Here is a 16,435-nt window from a genome sequence, read left to right on the forward strand (position 1 = left end):
ATGTGTGACTGGGCCTTCCTTTATTCAAACTGTCACTAAAATAATAAAGAATAAAGTGACGGTGACGGACGCCCGCCACCTACAGTGTGCAGTGGCGGTGACTGTCAGTGAAGTAATACACGAGCGGCTAGGCAGAGGCGCCTTTACCCCTAACATGTTCTAGAATAGAGGTGACTCTGTGTGTATCTGTATGTCTATCGAGTTAGAAAGTTCTAAGGTAAAGGGGCCAATAGAGTGTCATCTAATAATCCTCTATTTCTAACTTTTTTTTCCAAGTGAAATACATAATATTTTTTAACAATCCAATTATATATATATATATATATCACATGGAGCTCAAAAATAAAAGTTTGGGATATTTTGATGTTTTTGTCAAGAAACCTTAATTATAAATGAAAGGGTCAGAGAAGAGTAAGAATGACAAACCAAGAAAGTGACACTCAAAGATGCATTAAAATGTGAAACAATTTGTATTATAATATTGAGTGGTAAAAAAAGCTCCATCGTTTTTTGCAAAATTGTCACTCCACCACCCGGTGTGTTTTGCTTTTTTGACGGCCCCCTCCCCCCACCCGACGGACTATATAAATACCGGCCCGAGTCCACCACTCTGCATTGCGTGAAAGCAGGCTGCTGCATCATCAAACGGTCGGTCCTTTCACTTCATTGACCTTGCCAGCAGGCTATCTACCCTACTTCTCAGGTTTTCGACCCGAGATCATCCTCCCTGTGAGTTCCTCTTCCTCGTCCTCCTCCTTGCCTTTTCTTCTTCCTTTTCTGATTGTATCACTTGATGCAATGTTGAGATTCCTCCTCCTCCTCCTCCTCCTTCGTCAGACTGTATGATCAGTTGCTGAATGGTTGATAGTTGTTTAGGAGATTATAGCACATGATGACGCGTTTTGCCTGTGCTCTGTGATCTCTCTCCAGGTTCTTGGTTACTCCGGATTACACACACATTCGAGCATCGCCATCGGTGTCATGGCAAGGATCAGGCTTACGATGTCATGCGCCTCCTCAAGCCTTCCTTCTCACAGAGTTTGCACCAGCTCGGTCAAGACTAGCGGCTTTGCCTCTGCGTCTGCCGCTGCCAGGGTCCACGATGAGGACGTCATGCAGGTCTCCAGGAAGGAGCGCCAAGGCAACAATATTGGCACAGCTACGTCTTCGGCAAGCGCAAATGCTGCGCCTGCTAATCAAAGCGCAAGGTCGACACGGGATTTCTTGCTAGGTAACACATGATGTTGCATGGTGCACAAATATTCTGTGGTATTCTAGTTTCAAAAACCTTGCGAGTACTCAAAATTGGAGACTTGTGTGTCTTCAAAAACTGCGTTGCACAGGGCTGCGCCGCCGCTTTCCATTCCGACGAGCAACATCGCTGATGGACAGGATGGATCGCATCTTCGGCTCCGTTTTCCCCTTCTCTGCCTCTCCACTCCTGCGCGCGAGAACTACCAATCACCTTCCCTTGGACGTGATGGAGAACGACAAGTGCTTCAAGTTGCGCGTCGAACTGCCGGGGTATGCCAAGGACGATGTGAAGCTGAGCATCAACAATGGCGACCTCACCCTGAAAGCTGAGCACAGCGCAGAGGAATCATCGGAGGAGGATTGGTCGTCTGGGAGCTACGGAGCGTTCAATGCGCGGATTAGCTTGCCTGACAAGGTGGATCAAGCTGCCATCAAGGCGGTTCTGAAGAATGGTGTCCTCAACGTAATGGTGCCAAAGGCTGAGAGCATTCAGAAAAAGCTCGAAATCCGAGTTGATTGAGCGCTTCTAATAAGGTGCGTTAATGAATGTGCGAGGCAAAGTGGTACATTTTATGTGGTGCCACGGATGCCAATTTTGCAGAGATCATCACTGGCCATCTTTCCTTTATGAGAACTAACGTAGGCAAGCAACTCTTGGAAATACCATGTGAGGCATACACACTTATCTAGGTCCTTTACTTGAAGAACTACTTAGAAGATATATATAGAAATCTTGCTATTAACATGCTTCCACAAGTACTACTTAAAAGATATATATAGAAATCTTGCTATTAACATGTTGCCTGTGGTGCATTGGTTTCCTGTTGATGTGTACTAGTCTTTCATGATCATTGACATAATCTAGCTTTGGACAACCATTCCATTATGTTTTGGCCTTAATATGCATTGGGAAAGTATATGCTTGCACTATCCCAAGTGTACCCTCTTTCATCCTAGGAATATCCATTTTGCAATACCCTTCACCATGGTAGTCTATTTGGGTGAGTTTTTTAGCTTGCCCTATGCCCATAATGATAACTTTGACTCACGATTTTTCTTAGCTCTTGAAACATGGTTAGTTAATTTTTCAAATTTAAAAAGTAATTTCTAAAAAAAATATGATGTTTTGCATTTGAAGGTGGTTATAATTCATTTGCATACAATGTGTTTTTTACCCTCTCTCTCTCTCTCTCTCTCTCTCTCTCTCTCTCTCTCTCTCTCTCTGTGTGTGTGTCTCTCTTGTTATGTGTATATTAGTATTTGTGTGGTCTAATGACTCTCTTTGATTAAGTCTCGGCTTTTGAGTCATGTATATACAATATTACTTAGCATTTTGAACAAGTAGGTTGTCAATCCTTTGCTCCTAAACTCCTAATCACAACATGAATTTCTCAGCCTGTTTCTAGAGTCTCTAAGTTTTCACAAGCTTTCAAGAAGACACTAAATGTGATGACATCAGTAGAAATGTTTTAATCCAGTCAAGTCCATATTCTATATATCATGAAATGGTGCATTCTATGTAAATATGTCTTGAATCCGCTGTCTGTCTAACAATTTGTGTGCTTCAATTAGTGAACCACACTTTGATGTATATATCCTTTAAGGTGTTGATAATAAGAAATTATATTTCCAAGCCTTATATTGTTGGAAACTATGCACTTCTTTGCAGACCTCTAAAAAGTTATTGTGATTCCACAAGCTTTCAAACTACGAACATGCATGACTACATTTGGAAATGAGTCATTCTACTATGTGTACTCAAGATATCCCCCTGCTTCAACTCCAAGTCCATATTCAATGCATCTTGGGACCAGGGTAGTCCTTAAGGCTGCATCTCATGATGCAACTATTTGAACACTAAGTGGGCTTCTACAAGTGAATTGCATACATATTCACTGAGGCACTAAAATTTGAGAAGGTGAAATACATTATGAGCTACAAATTTGTATTAGCACTTTTCAAAAGTGTAGATGTGAGAAGATTATCGAGCATGCCAAGTGCTTGTATGATTAGAAAAAGGAGTGGAGTTACATTTGATTCTTGGCATCTGACTTGTCCCAATGTTTGTTGAATGTGGAAGCTTGCAAGATGCTGAATAGACTCTTGATTACTAGGTTTTTCATTATAGGAAGCATTACTCCTTGAATTCTATGATTTTAGGCTACTTGAGACATGGAGGGAGACAAACTGCAAGATGGAGGAAAAACCTACATGTAACATACAACAGATACTTTTCTATCCCTCATTGGTGCATGTGCTAGGTTGAGAGATAAAGAAACATGCCTAAATTGCATGTAGAATTAGTTGAATGTGGATTGGCATAATGTGTTTTCATGGACACTGTTGCCTCCTTTGAAAGATGCATTTGTTGGCTACCTTAATTCAGGGTATGCTGAGCATGGTCAACCAAGAGGAAGTGGCAAGTTGTCTACAACGAATGTTTCTTGAGGACATAATTGTTATTTGTTGTCTCATGCCTTTTCCAAACACTACATGTTGCTTCTCAAAGCCTATAAGAAAAAGAAGTGTTGAATTCATGTTAGATAGATCCAATTGCAACTTGCTTGCAATGGGTTGGATGCATTGAGTTTGCTCATCATTGACTATTTGGTGGGCAAGTTGTGGCTACCTCAAAGAGGTGGGCAACATCTTGTGTTGGCTTTTCTCATAGTTTGTTTTCTCTTGGATAGTCATGACCCTGGTTTGTTTTTGTTGTGGCGAAGTCCAAAAAGCGATGGAATTGCATCATGATATGATAGAGAATGGTGCTGAGCCTGGTGTTGAGCTTGCCTATTTCACATACATGTGATTATTGAAAGTTGCTACTACAAGTGAGCTGTCCACAACTATGACAAAAATAGCATCAAATGGAGGAGATTGCTCTCATAAATAATAAAATAGTCTGCAATTATAGCATGCTGAAAATGAGGTACAATATACTCAAGCTCGCTAAAAATAAAATCCAAAGCTCAATGTGACATCCAAGTGTATGTAAGTGGCTCCCACTGGAATAAAAGTCATGCTAGACCGACAAACAAAGGTCAAATCCTCATGTGAATGGCATCCAAGCATCCAAGATATAACATCAAGTACATAGTCAGGAGCATAAAACCCAATAAAAGCTTCAAGCCCATAAGGTCATAGACCTCTAAAGCATCCAATGAAGTAATTGACAACCGATATCAAATGTCCTAAGCTCAAATCTATTCAATTGCATAACCAAGCATAGAGCTTCAATGTCATGCACCAATACATCCAATAGAATGCCCGAATAGCATGAAATAGCATTAGGCATAGACTATCCCTGTTAAAAACTTGTTGTCCAGTGTATGTACAACAATTAAATGATAGTCCAAGACTAAGCAAAAGTGAGTTCAATCGAAGCCCAATAGCATTCTAGGAGAATGGCCAAGCATGTGGCATCAATGATACACATCAATGTATCATCCCAAGTAGTCGGGAAGCATCAACAAGCAATAGAGGCATATGCTTTCATTGATAAAATAACTTTCAACTTATTTTGGTAGTGGTTTTGGGACTGTTTGTAGGTATTACAACAACTTGTTTGGTCTATACTATGCCTCTTTTTTTCTTGCAATATGGTTGATCATTCAAATGATAGTGCCATCTTCGACATTGAAAAGTTGGATGACAACAATTATGGCTATTGGAAGACCCAAATTTGGTAGGCTTTGGTGCAGAAATCTCAGATTATGCCAATCAAATGTAAAAGCATTAAGGCTGAAGGTCACGAGCAGGATGCATGGGATGACTTAGATTAGCTTTGCAGGTCCACGATTATCATGCCCCTTAACAAGTAGTTTTATTATAATATTGTCACAAATGGGTAGTTTGCATAGGATCTTTGGGAGAAAATCCGTAATCTCTATGATAAGCAGAGCCCTACTTTTAGACGTATTGGCTAAAGTAGCTTATGGACCTTTGTATGAAGGAAGATATCAATGTTTCTTAGCATTTGAGTGAGTTTCATGCTATCATTGGCCAACTGTCATCGTAGGGCATTGACTTTAAGGACAATCTTCCACCTTTGTTCTTGTTGGTCACACTGCCTAAGTCTTCAAACACATTTAGTACTGCTGTGTGTGTGCAAATATGCCCGAGAATGGACTGAGATTGTCTGAGATAGAGAGGTGCACTCTTGACAAAGGAGTTTAATAGGAAGAATGTGGATGCTTCTCATACTTCTCATGCTTTGACTGTTCAGGGTCACCATGGTGGCAAGAGCGGGAATGACCGCCGTGGTAGAGACTCACAGATGTTAAATACTTATATCTATTCTCACGGGTTTCTTGTATTGTTGTAAGAGTTTTACTACTAATTTATTCAAATCCATTTACTTGTTAAAAGTTTGTATTGTTACATGTAGGACTATTATCCAACCCCATTGACTTATCAGAAGTTCATGCTATCTCATGTAGAGAACATGGTATAACATCCTACAATACTATATATATATATATATATATATATATATATATATATATATATATATATATATATCATGAATGCTATAGAGTAAAGGGGATCTATAATCACAAGTATTATTTTGATAGAAATTTTTTTGTGAAATAAGATATTAAGTTACATTTGAAGAAATATATACAAAGATAAGGCATCAGTAGTGTAGTGAGGCTTTCAACCCTAAGATTTTAGCCATGGGGGTCTAACTCTACAACCCACCCCAATGAGTACTTCCACCTTGCCACGCCAGTAAATTACTCCTCAAAACTTTTAACTGCCATCGTAGTAAACCCTAATCAGTACTTTCACCACGCTAGCTCAATCCCTAGAACCAATATGGCTCTCCTATTCATAGTTATGAATTGCATAGGCTCAAATTCAATGATGTGTGAGCACCAATACTTAGACTACCGAGAGACCCCAATCCAACTCTCATGTAAGATCCAAATCTTCCAAGACCATTGTTACTGGGATTGTCGAAGACAATTATCTTCTCTTGATGTCCATATATTGCTGGGAAGGATTGATTCAAAGCCATAAGTAGGACATTATTGCCCATAAAATAGGCACATGAGAGAGTGAGACATGCATCTCTTTGCCATCTCAATTCTCCTCATAATAGCCCACATCTAGGGCATATTCATCCCGGTCTCCATCCATTGAATCTCCTTTACTTGGTTGATCTATTACATGCTAAACAAGCTTTAGTAAAGCAGCCCACATAATGTGGAGAAGTAGGGATTGAAGAAGAGTAGGGATAGTAAACACGAGATTTAAAATTGCAAGGTTATTGACCGTGATTGTCCCAAATCACTCTTGAATCACCTACAACCTCATTTAATGCTTCCTTCTTCATTTTCCTTACAAGGTTGTTGACCATGGTTGTTCAAAATCACTCTTGAATCACCTATAATCTCATTTGATGCTTCCTTGAAAAGAGTGGCAGAACTTGGTTAGAGTGCTATGTGAGCAATTTTAGGAGAAAAAGATATAGTTGGAAAGAAAGAAGAGCTACCAAGCCACAAGAGGAAGCCACCATAAGGAGGGAAGAGCTACCAAGTGCAAAGCCAAGAGGAGCCATACCCAATTGTGAAGGTAAGATTTCATGTAATTTATGCTTTTGAGCAATAGGGGAGATAGTGGTGCACTACATGTGTGGCATTAATTAAGGTTAAGACTATGATTGAATTTCTAGGTTGTGAGCATTGAATAAATTTGGATATTGTCTTTTGTCTTTGAGAACACTACACAGAGCATAACACCATGCTAGCACGAGCACATGCACTGGCATAAGTACTATATGTACTCATGTGCCTTTGCACTTGCGTCACATTGTGATCACTTGAAAATTGCATACTCATCACCACACACCATTATGCACACACACAACTTTAGACACCCATTACAGATTAGGCTCATGATGGGTCCCTCTTTCCTTTCCTCTATTTGGTCATGGGCCACCTTGTTTGTAAGGGGGGCCCAATGAACTAAATTAGTAAGGAACATGGCACCTCATAATTTCTACATGCCATTCTACCACTCAATAGGAAATTTGTAGATAACTGTGCATTCTAGTGCACTTGTGTGCACTCGTGTGTACTTGTGTGTGCTTACATGCACTTCTATGCACCTGTGTACACTTGTTGCTTGTGTGCACCCATGTCTACTTGTGTTCACCCTTACGCACTCTAGTGCACTAACACTTGCATTGACTCACCTTGTGTGCACTCGAGTGTACCCTTGTAAACCTAGGTTACATCTTACATTGCACTCATAAGCCCAAGCACCTCTTGCACATGCATAGAAGTCTTCACACACACCCACATTCACTAGCACTTTAGGACTCCACGTTGCACTAGACCTTGTACTAGTGCACTATCTCAACCATACTTGCACTATACGAGGACTCCAATACACTTATTGTAGAGATAATCCATTCTAACTGACCTTAGTGCACACGTGGCATGCCTCTCTCTCTTTTTTCACAACTAGTGCCCACCCTATTTGCAAGGGAGGTTTGAGGAGGGAGTAAGGGAGGACTATGAGGCCTTATGCTTGCACTTGGCACATCTAGTTGCCCACCCTATTTGCAAGGGAGGTTTGAGGAGGGAGTAAGGGAGGACTGTGAGGCCTTATGCTTGCACTTGGCACATCTAGTTGCACACCCTTGTGCACCTACATATATGCGAATGCACTTGTGTGTAGTTGAGCTCATACGCATGTACACACACACACACACACACACACACACACACACACACACACACACACACACACACACACACACACACACTTGCTCTAGCACGAGCACATGCACTTGTGTGCACTAGAACCTTGCATTTTCACTAAAACTATCCCATAGCACAACCAACAGTATTCCTACACACCATAGTGCACTAGCTTCAACCTAAAGTACTAGGCCTAGTGCACTTGCACTTGCACACAATCCATTACCCATGTACACTAACTCTCAACCCTAGTGCACTACAGTGTACTAAGCCTCACCTATGTGCACTAGTGCACTACCCTACTAAACATACACATGTAGTATCCCACTCCTACACACAACCCTTGCATAACCACTTGCATTAAACATACACAGACCTTGTACATTCATTATTAGCATGAATTCATTTAAGACCCCAAGTACACAACATGGCTAATGCACATCACTTGCCATACTCGTGTGCTTGCAAGAGTCTCCTTTTTTCTTGATACCAAACCAAAGCTGCACACCTTGTAGTGCACTTGTGTACGCAAGTGTGCACCCATGCACTTATATACACTAGTATGCACACGTGTGTAGCTTTAGCACTAGCACTAGCACTTGCACATGCACATGTATGTGCATTTGAGTACCCTTAAGTGCATTAGTGTCCACACCTTCACACGCTCTAGGTCCATACCATAAACCAGCATCTAGTCTCACCTAGTTCACTTGTGTGTGCTTGCATGCACTTAAAGTAGTGCACTTAGGTACACTTGCATTAACATTGACACACATTATATTGGCACATGCTAACACTAGTACACACTAGCACTTGTGTGCACTTGTGATTGCACATAGTCACACTTGTATACAGTGCGTTTGCATTACATACTAACCTTAAGTACCAAGCTTTGAAGGGAGTGAGCCCAGAGTGGAAACACACATTAGAAGCAAGAGCTATGGAGAGAGAGAGAGAGAGAGAGAGAGAGAGAGAGAGGATGTGGGAACTCCAATAGTTACAATGTGTGACCTTTCCTTTATTCAAATGTCATTGAAAGAATAAAGAATGAAGGGACAGTGATGGGCACCCGTCACCTATAGTGTACAAGTGTGCATGTACTATCGGTGTAATAATACACGAGCAGCTAGACACAGGTACCTTTACCCCCAAAAACCTCCCACTTAAAGGCGAATGTACCCTAGTGAGGAGAGAACAAGAAAAAATGACAAAGTATAAATGTACAAAAGTACAACATGTAGAGGAAATATGTCATCTCATCCAATGCCCATCAACTTCCTAGTAAGAAAGGCAAAATACTCTGCACTGAGAAACTTTTTGTGAGTATATTTATTGGTTTTTGATTAGTTGAGATCTTGATGAGGTTAACAAACATTTCCTCAATGATCTCTTTGATGAAGTGATTATGCACCTTAACTTATTTTGTCTTCGCATGGAAGACTGGCTAACTGGAAAGCACTCATAGAATCTGAATGTAGTGTAGGAACTACATGAGTAATACCAAGGTCTACTACCAAATGACCTAACTAAAGAGCCTCCTTATAAGCCTCAATTGTTGCCACATACTCAGCCTTGGTAGTAGAGAGGACCGTGTATTTCTACACCCTAGATATCCAACACCTCCAACAAAGGTGAAGACATAGCCATAGGTGGACTTCCTACTATGTGCATATCCTGCATAATCAAAGTCAGTGTACCCCATGACTCTTGTGTCTTGGCTACCATAAAATATGGACATAGCTGATGTACCCTTCAAGTACAACATGATACCCTTGACGATGTCCCAATGTCATCTGCCAAGCAACCATATAGCCTGCCACAACTCCCACTACAAATGCTATGTCTAGATGAGTGCTATAATAGCATACATCAAACTGCCCATGATAGATGTAGAAGGTATCTTGGCCATCTTGGCCTTCTACTCATCAAACTGTAGACAATCAGGTTGACTAACCTTCATACGAGGAGGTAAAGTAATAGGCTTACCATCTTGCATATGAAACCACTCAAGGACTTTTTGGATATACTAATTCTGTGATAAATAAAGGAGCCCTTTAAAGCGATCATGCGTGATGCACATCCTAAGAATATGCTAGTCTTATTCCATGTCCTTTATCTCAAAGCTCTTGTTGAGTTGAGTTTTCAAGGCATCCAACTCATCATAAGCTCTCCTAGCAATAAGCATATCATCCACATAGAGTACCAAAATCATAAGGCTGCCACCATTACGAGCCTTCTTCCTATATAAACATGGATCCATAGCACTATGGCTATATCCTTGTGAATGCATAAAAGAATCAAACTTGTGGTACCATTTCGTAGGTGCTTGCTTAAGGCCATAAATACTCTTTCTCAACTTGCAAACTAGGTGTTCCCTACCTTTTTCTTCAAAGCCCTTAGGCTACTACATATAAATCTCATCATGTAAGTCCCCATGTAGAAAAGCCATCTCTTTGTATTCATCTGATAAAGATCCATATAATCAATGCTAGTACCAAGTGTAGGGTCATCATTTTGATCTTAGAAGAAAAGACTTCATCGGAGTCAACACCATATTCATGCTTGAAACCCTTAGCTACCAATCTAGCCTTATAAGCAGGTTTGGGGCATCCATGGATATTTTTTAGTTTGTATACCTACTTACATGGCAACACCTTCTTGCCACTAGGTAAAGGAACTCAATCCCAATATGGCTAGCCTATAAGGAGTCAAACTCCAATTGCATAGCCATGTCTCATGAGAGACTATCATCTTTGTGCATGGCCTCATCATAAGATAGAGGCCCGCCTACATCAATCACTATAACATAATCCATGGAAGGTGTAAAGCACTTAGGCTGACGTTTAGCTCTAGTAGAGCATCTCAAGGCAAGGTGATCTTGCACAATAAGTAGGGCCTAGGCCACTGGAGCATAAGCTACTACAGGTTGTCTAGCGGGCTATACACAAGTAGGAGGCTCCTCTTGAAAGATCACTCTATGTACCTCAACCACTTGCTCAAGTTGCTTATACATATTTTTGTCATGGAAAATGGCTATGGATAACCTTGCGAGCCTATGGATCCCATATGTGATAGCCCAACTTACCTCCTACATCTCCATAACCAAGAAAGATGCATTTCATAGACTTAGGATCTAGTTTATTGTGCTTGTCCTTGGAAATGTGGTAGAATGCCTTACAACCAAATACATGCAAATGAGCATATGAGGGAGGTTTTCCAGTCCATACCTCCTCTACAACCTGGTAATCAATAGCAATGCAAAGGGATCAATTAATCAAGTATACGATAGTAGTAACTACCTCAGTCCAAAAGTGTTGTGGTAAGCCTACCTGGCTAAGCATAGTATGGAGTCTCTTCTCAATCATCTTGTTCATGTGTTTGGCAATACCATTCTGAGGAGGGGTGTAGGGAGTGGTCAACTAATGCTTAATATCCCACTTATCGAAAATTTGCTCAAAAGCTTTTGAGACATACTCATCCCCATTATCTGACCTTAGGAATTTCAGCCTATATCCAAACTGGTTCTCAACAAGAGTAAGACAACGTTGAAAGGTAGACAAAAGATCTGATTTTTGCTTAATAGATCAAGCATAGATCTTATGTGAGTAATCATCAAACAATGAATGTGACAACGTACTTCACACCGCCTAACATAACTGACAGGGCATGCGACCACATACATCCCAATGAACAAGAGCAAAAGGCTCATCCATATGCTTAATGCTAGGCTTCTTATGTGTACTATGTGTCTATCTGCCACCATATAAATAGTGATCAAAAGACTCAAAATACTTATAATCTAGGAGAGAAAGATACTGCAAACTAGTAAGCATTTTCATTTCTTGCATCACATGTAATAACAAGATTTCCACGGGTAACCTTCCATGAGGAATCACCAAAAGAGACAACATAACTTGCATTATCCAAGGTGCCAATAGAGATAAGGCTCTTCATGAGAGGTAGTACATGAAGTATATCATGAGGAGTAAATATGTTGCTTGATGAACCAAAACATAGCTGCACATCATTAATACCAACTATCTCCAATACCAGGTCATTATCCAAATGGACAGATCCAATTATACTATGATAGGAGTGAAACCACTCTCAATGAGGGGTCATGGAGCCCCAAGAGAGACACCAAGAAAATGGAAAATCTGCAGTAAAAAAAACTATCTTTTATAATCAACAAACATGTTCTTCATAGTTTAATCAACCACAAGAAGAAAAACCACACCAATCTTCTCAACTCTTTATGCAACATCATATAGCAATTCTCCCACAGATTTATCACAACAACAAAACTTCAACACATTCTTTATACTCTTATCAAAGAACCACAATAACACAAAAGAAAGATCAACTTTGAATGGAATTCATCACATAGTATTCATCTTTCATCATCTTCATAGTCTTCATAATGTCTCTCATGTAGATACAATGTTTCTCATAGAAAATTGGCTATCTCTAGTACTCTATCTCTCTCACACATGCTCTCTCACAATAGTACATTGGAATAATGAAGAATAACCCCAATAATATCTCTTTGGTTATGAATACCCCTCCCAAGAGGTATGTCTGATATGAAGGGTCACCAAAGCTACTATAGTATCCTTTCATAGCCCAACAGTGTCATTGTTGTTGGGGGTAAAGGCACTTATGCCTAGCTGCCCATGTATTACTACACTGATAGTACCCGCACTTGCATACTACAAGCGATGGGCACCCATCAATGTCACTTCATTCTTTATTTTTTAGTAACATTTGAATGAAGGGAAGGCCAATCACACATTGTGACTGTTGGAGTTCCCACATCTTGAGTCTCTCTCTCTCTTGTTCTCTTGCTCCATCTGCCATACCTCCCACCTCTCTTGCTTCTCCTTGCTCATGCTTCCACTTGGGGTTCTCCCTTCAACTAGCATCAAAGCCATATTCTCCATGACCTTAAGCTTAATCTAGCATTGCTTCAGCTCTCATTTGAGTTACCTACAATAGGGTTTCACCATTGGGTGGTAGTCATAGCTCTACCTCTCTTGAGGTTCATATTGAGTTCTCATTGCTCTAGGAATTCTCAAGACCTATTGGGGCTATCTTAGGGCAATCTTGAGTCTACATTGAGCTTATTTCATGGAGTATTTAGTTCAATATTCAAGGTTGAAAATACAAAGATGTTTTTTCTAGTTGTGGCCACTTTCAAGCACTTGTGCTTGCTCAACCACTCCTTGGCATTGGATAAAGGCTTTGTCATTGTTTACCAGTCCTCTTGGCATTGACCGTTAACATTGAGCATTGGTTTTGAGTCATTGAGCTTCAATTATTAAGTGTGCAAACATGACATTATGCTGTCATAAAACATGGATAGCCATATCTTCAATGTTTGGAGCTCGTATATGCTTCTCGGGATGCCCGTATACCTATGTTTTGTTGTAGTATACTTGGGGGATCATATGTCATTGGTTTGAGATGCTACTGGACTAATTTGAGCACTCTTTTAGCTTAGTTTCCCCATAGATATCACTGCTACCATAAGAGGGCTGAATGCTATTTACCTAGGAAATGTCGTGTTCCTGGCTTATGTGATGCTCCCAGGATGCTCACTTGATGTTAGACACTTGGGGAATGTTTTGCCAATACATTGGAATGCTTTTGGAGTGATGTGAGCCCATATTTGGCTCAGTTTTATTGTCATTTTTATTGTTGTAATAAGTAGGAGTGAAGGTTTATTTACTAGTAAAAGCATATACCTCTATTGCTTGTTGATGCTTCTTGTCTACTTGGGATGATACATTGATGTCTTTGGTTGATGCCACATGCTTGGCCATGCTCCCAGAATGTTTTTGGGCTTTGATTGAGCTCACTTTTTCTTAGTCTTGACTGTCATTTTATTGCTATACATACAATGGACAACAAGCTTTTAGTAGGGATAGTCTATGCCTAATGCTCTTTCATGCTATTTGGGCATTCTATCATATGTATTGGTGCAAGACATTGAAGCTCTATGCTTGGTTATGCTATTGAATGCATTTGAGCTTTGATTTGAGCTTAAGACATTTGACATTAGTTATGTCAATTACTTCATTGGATGCTTTAAAGGTCTATGTCCTTTACGGGCTTGAAGCTTTTATTGGGTCTTATGCTCATGGCTATGTACTTGATGTATCTTGGATGCTTGGATGTCGCTCACATGAGGATTTGAGCTTTGTTTGCTCATTTGGAATCTAACTTTTGCTCTAGTGGGAACCACTTATTTTACACTTGGATGTTATATTGAGCTTTGGATTTTATTTGCAGTGAGCTTGAATATATTGTACCTCATTTTCAGCATGCTGTAATTGCAGACTGTTGTACTATTTATGAGAGCTATCTCCTCCATTTGATACTATTTTGGTCATAGTTTGTGGATAGCTCAATATTCCGTATGTACCTTTTGTTTTTAGCTTATTGTTTGTAGGTATTACAATAGCGTGTTTGGTCTGTGTACTATGCCTCTTTTTCCTACAGTACAGCTGGTCATTCAAATGATAGTGCCATCTTCAACATTGAAAAGTTGGATGGCAATAATTATGGCTATTGGAAGACCCAAATTTGGTAGGTTTTGGTGTAGAAATATTAGATTAGGCAGATCAAATATAAAAGCATTAAGCCTGAAGGTCACAATCAAGATGTATGGGATGACTTAGATGAGCTTTGTAGGTCCATGATTATCCTATCCCTCAATAAGCAGGTTTATTATAATGTTGTCAAACATGGGCAGTCTACATACTATATTTGGGAGAAAATCCATAATATCTATGATAAATAGAGCCCTGCTTCTTAGATGTATTGGGTAAAGGAGCTTATGGACCTTCGTATGAAGGAAGGTACCAATGTTTCTTAGCATTTGAGCAAGTTTCATACTATCATTGGCTAGCTATCATCGCAGGGTATTGACTTTAAGGACAATCTTCCACCTTTGTTCTTGTTGGTCATACTATCCAAGTCTTGGGACACATTCCATAGTACTGCTATGTGTGAAAATATGCTTGAGAATGGGCTGAATTTTTTGCTATAGAGGATGCATTCTTGACAGAGGAGGTCAATAGGAAGAAGCTTCTCGTACTTCTCATGCTTTGACTGTTCAAGGTCGCCATGATGGTAAGAGTGCAAATGACCGCCATGGTAGAGACTCGCAGAAGTTTCATTCTAAGTCCCGTGGATAGTCTCACAGTAAATCCCATGGACGTAAGTCTAATTTGACATGCCATTATTGTGGGAAAGTGGGACATATCAGGTTGTAGTGCCATAAAATGCACAAGGAAAAGGGCAAAGGGAAAGCACAAGACAAGTTTGATGATCGTAGCATTGTCCCTGCTAAGTCCAGTGTTAAGATTGAAGAGATCAATGTAGTGTAGTAATCTGACTTTGATGATGATTACATACTTGAATCTTTTTTCCTTGGATGAGTTACAACTGTCTAATGCCTTGCTCGGTTTTACTCAGTGTTGTTGGTTGATGGATTCAAGGGCTTCCTTTCACAGGACCCCTCATAGAGAGTGGTTCCACTCCCTATCGCAATATGACTAGATCTGTCTGTTTGGGGAATGACTTGGCATTGCAGATAGTTGGTATTGGTGATATTTGATTGTAGTTTGATTCAAGTCATATGTTTACTTTGCATAACGTTCAATATATACCAATTCTCACGAACAGTCTTATCTCTGCTGGCACATTATTGGATGATGAGGGTTACTTTGTTTCCTTAGGGAATTCTTCTTGGAAGATCACCCAGGGAACCTTGTTTTGGCACATGGTGCCAAGTCTAGCACTTTATATCCCTTGGTTGTAACTGGATCGGTAGATCATGTTTTGTCTGTGCTTGTAGTTCCACATGTATCTCTTTGGTATCGCTGCCTTGGATACATGTCCTTAAAGGGAATGAAAACACTTACTCGTTTTGCAGTGACTTCCGCCCCTTGACTATAAGTGTTTTGAGCTAGATGATCATTGTTTTGTACGGTAGGTAGAAATGTAGTATGCATAAGAAGTCTAGCACTCTGCACATGGATGAGCCTTTGGTTCTTATTCATTCTGATGTGTGTCTGTGGACCTATGGCTTGTCAGTCATTAGGAGATGCAAAGTACTTTATCACATTCATTGATGATTACCCACATAAGGTATGGGCATATCCCATAAAGTTGAAATCTGATGTTTTGGCTACCCTTCAACATTGGCTTGCATTGGTTGAGAACTAGTCTTGGTATAGGTTGAAATGCCTACAGTTAGATAATGGGGTGAGTATGTCTCTAAAGCCTTTGAGCAGTTTTGCAATGAAAGAGGTATTAAGCATCAGTTGACTACCCCATGCACCCCATCCCAAATGGTATGGTTGAGCGCATGAACAGGATAATACAGGAAAGGGTCTTTAGTATGCTTAGCTAGATAGGATTACCATAACAGTTTTGGGCTAAGGCAATGACTACTGTCGTACACT

General features: G+C 40.2%; 1 protein-coding gene across 1 annotated transcript; it reads left to right on the top strand.

Moving 5' to 3' along the window:
* The first annotated feature begins 632 nt into the window (after positions 1–632).
* LOC148041180 (small heat shock protein, chloroplastic-like) lies at positions 633–2,293 on the top strand. The gene is made up of 3 exons (XM_087687629.1): positions 633–729; positions 931–1,231; positions 1,344–2,293. The coding sequence occupies exons 2-3, from the start codon at positions 982–984 to the stop codon at positions 1,772–1,774; spliced, it is 681 nt and encodes a 226-aa protein (XP_087543755.1). The 5' UTR covers positions 633–729; positions 931–981; the 3' UTR covers positions 1,775–2,293.
* Positions 2,294–16,435: the final 14,142 nt, after the last annotated feature.

Source organism: Lygodium microphyllum, chromosome 1 (assembly GCF_053477565.2).
Source record: "Lygodium microphyllum isolate KBCC chromosome 1, Lygodium_microphyllum_v1.1.10, whole genome shotgun sequence".
NCBI lineage: Eukaryota > Viridiplantae > Streptophyta > Polypodiopsida > Schizaeales > Lygodiaceae > Lygodium > Lygodium microphyllum.

Excerpts from the sequence above, each read along its gene's own strand:
- LOC148041180 (XM_087687629.1), top strand. The coding sequence starts at position 982 with ATGGCAAGGATCAGGCTTACGATGTCATGCGCCTCCTCAAGCCTTCCT. Across the intron at positions 1,232-1,343 it reads GACACGGGATTTCTTGCTAG|GGCTGCGCCGCCGCTTTCCA; the intron begins GTAACACATGAT and ends TGCGTTGCACAG.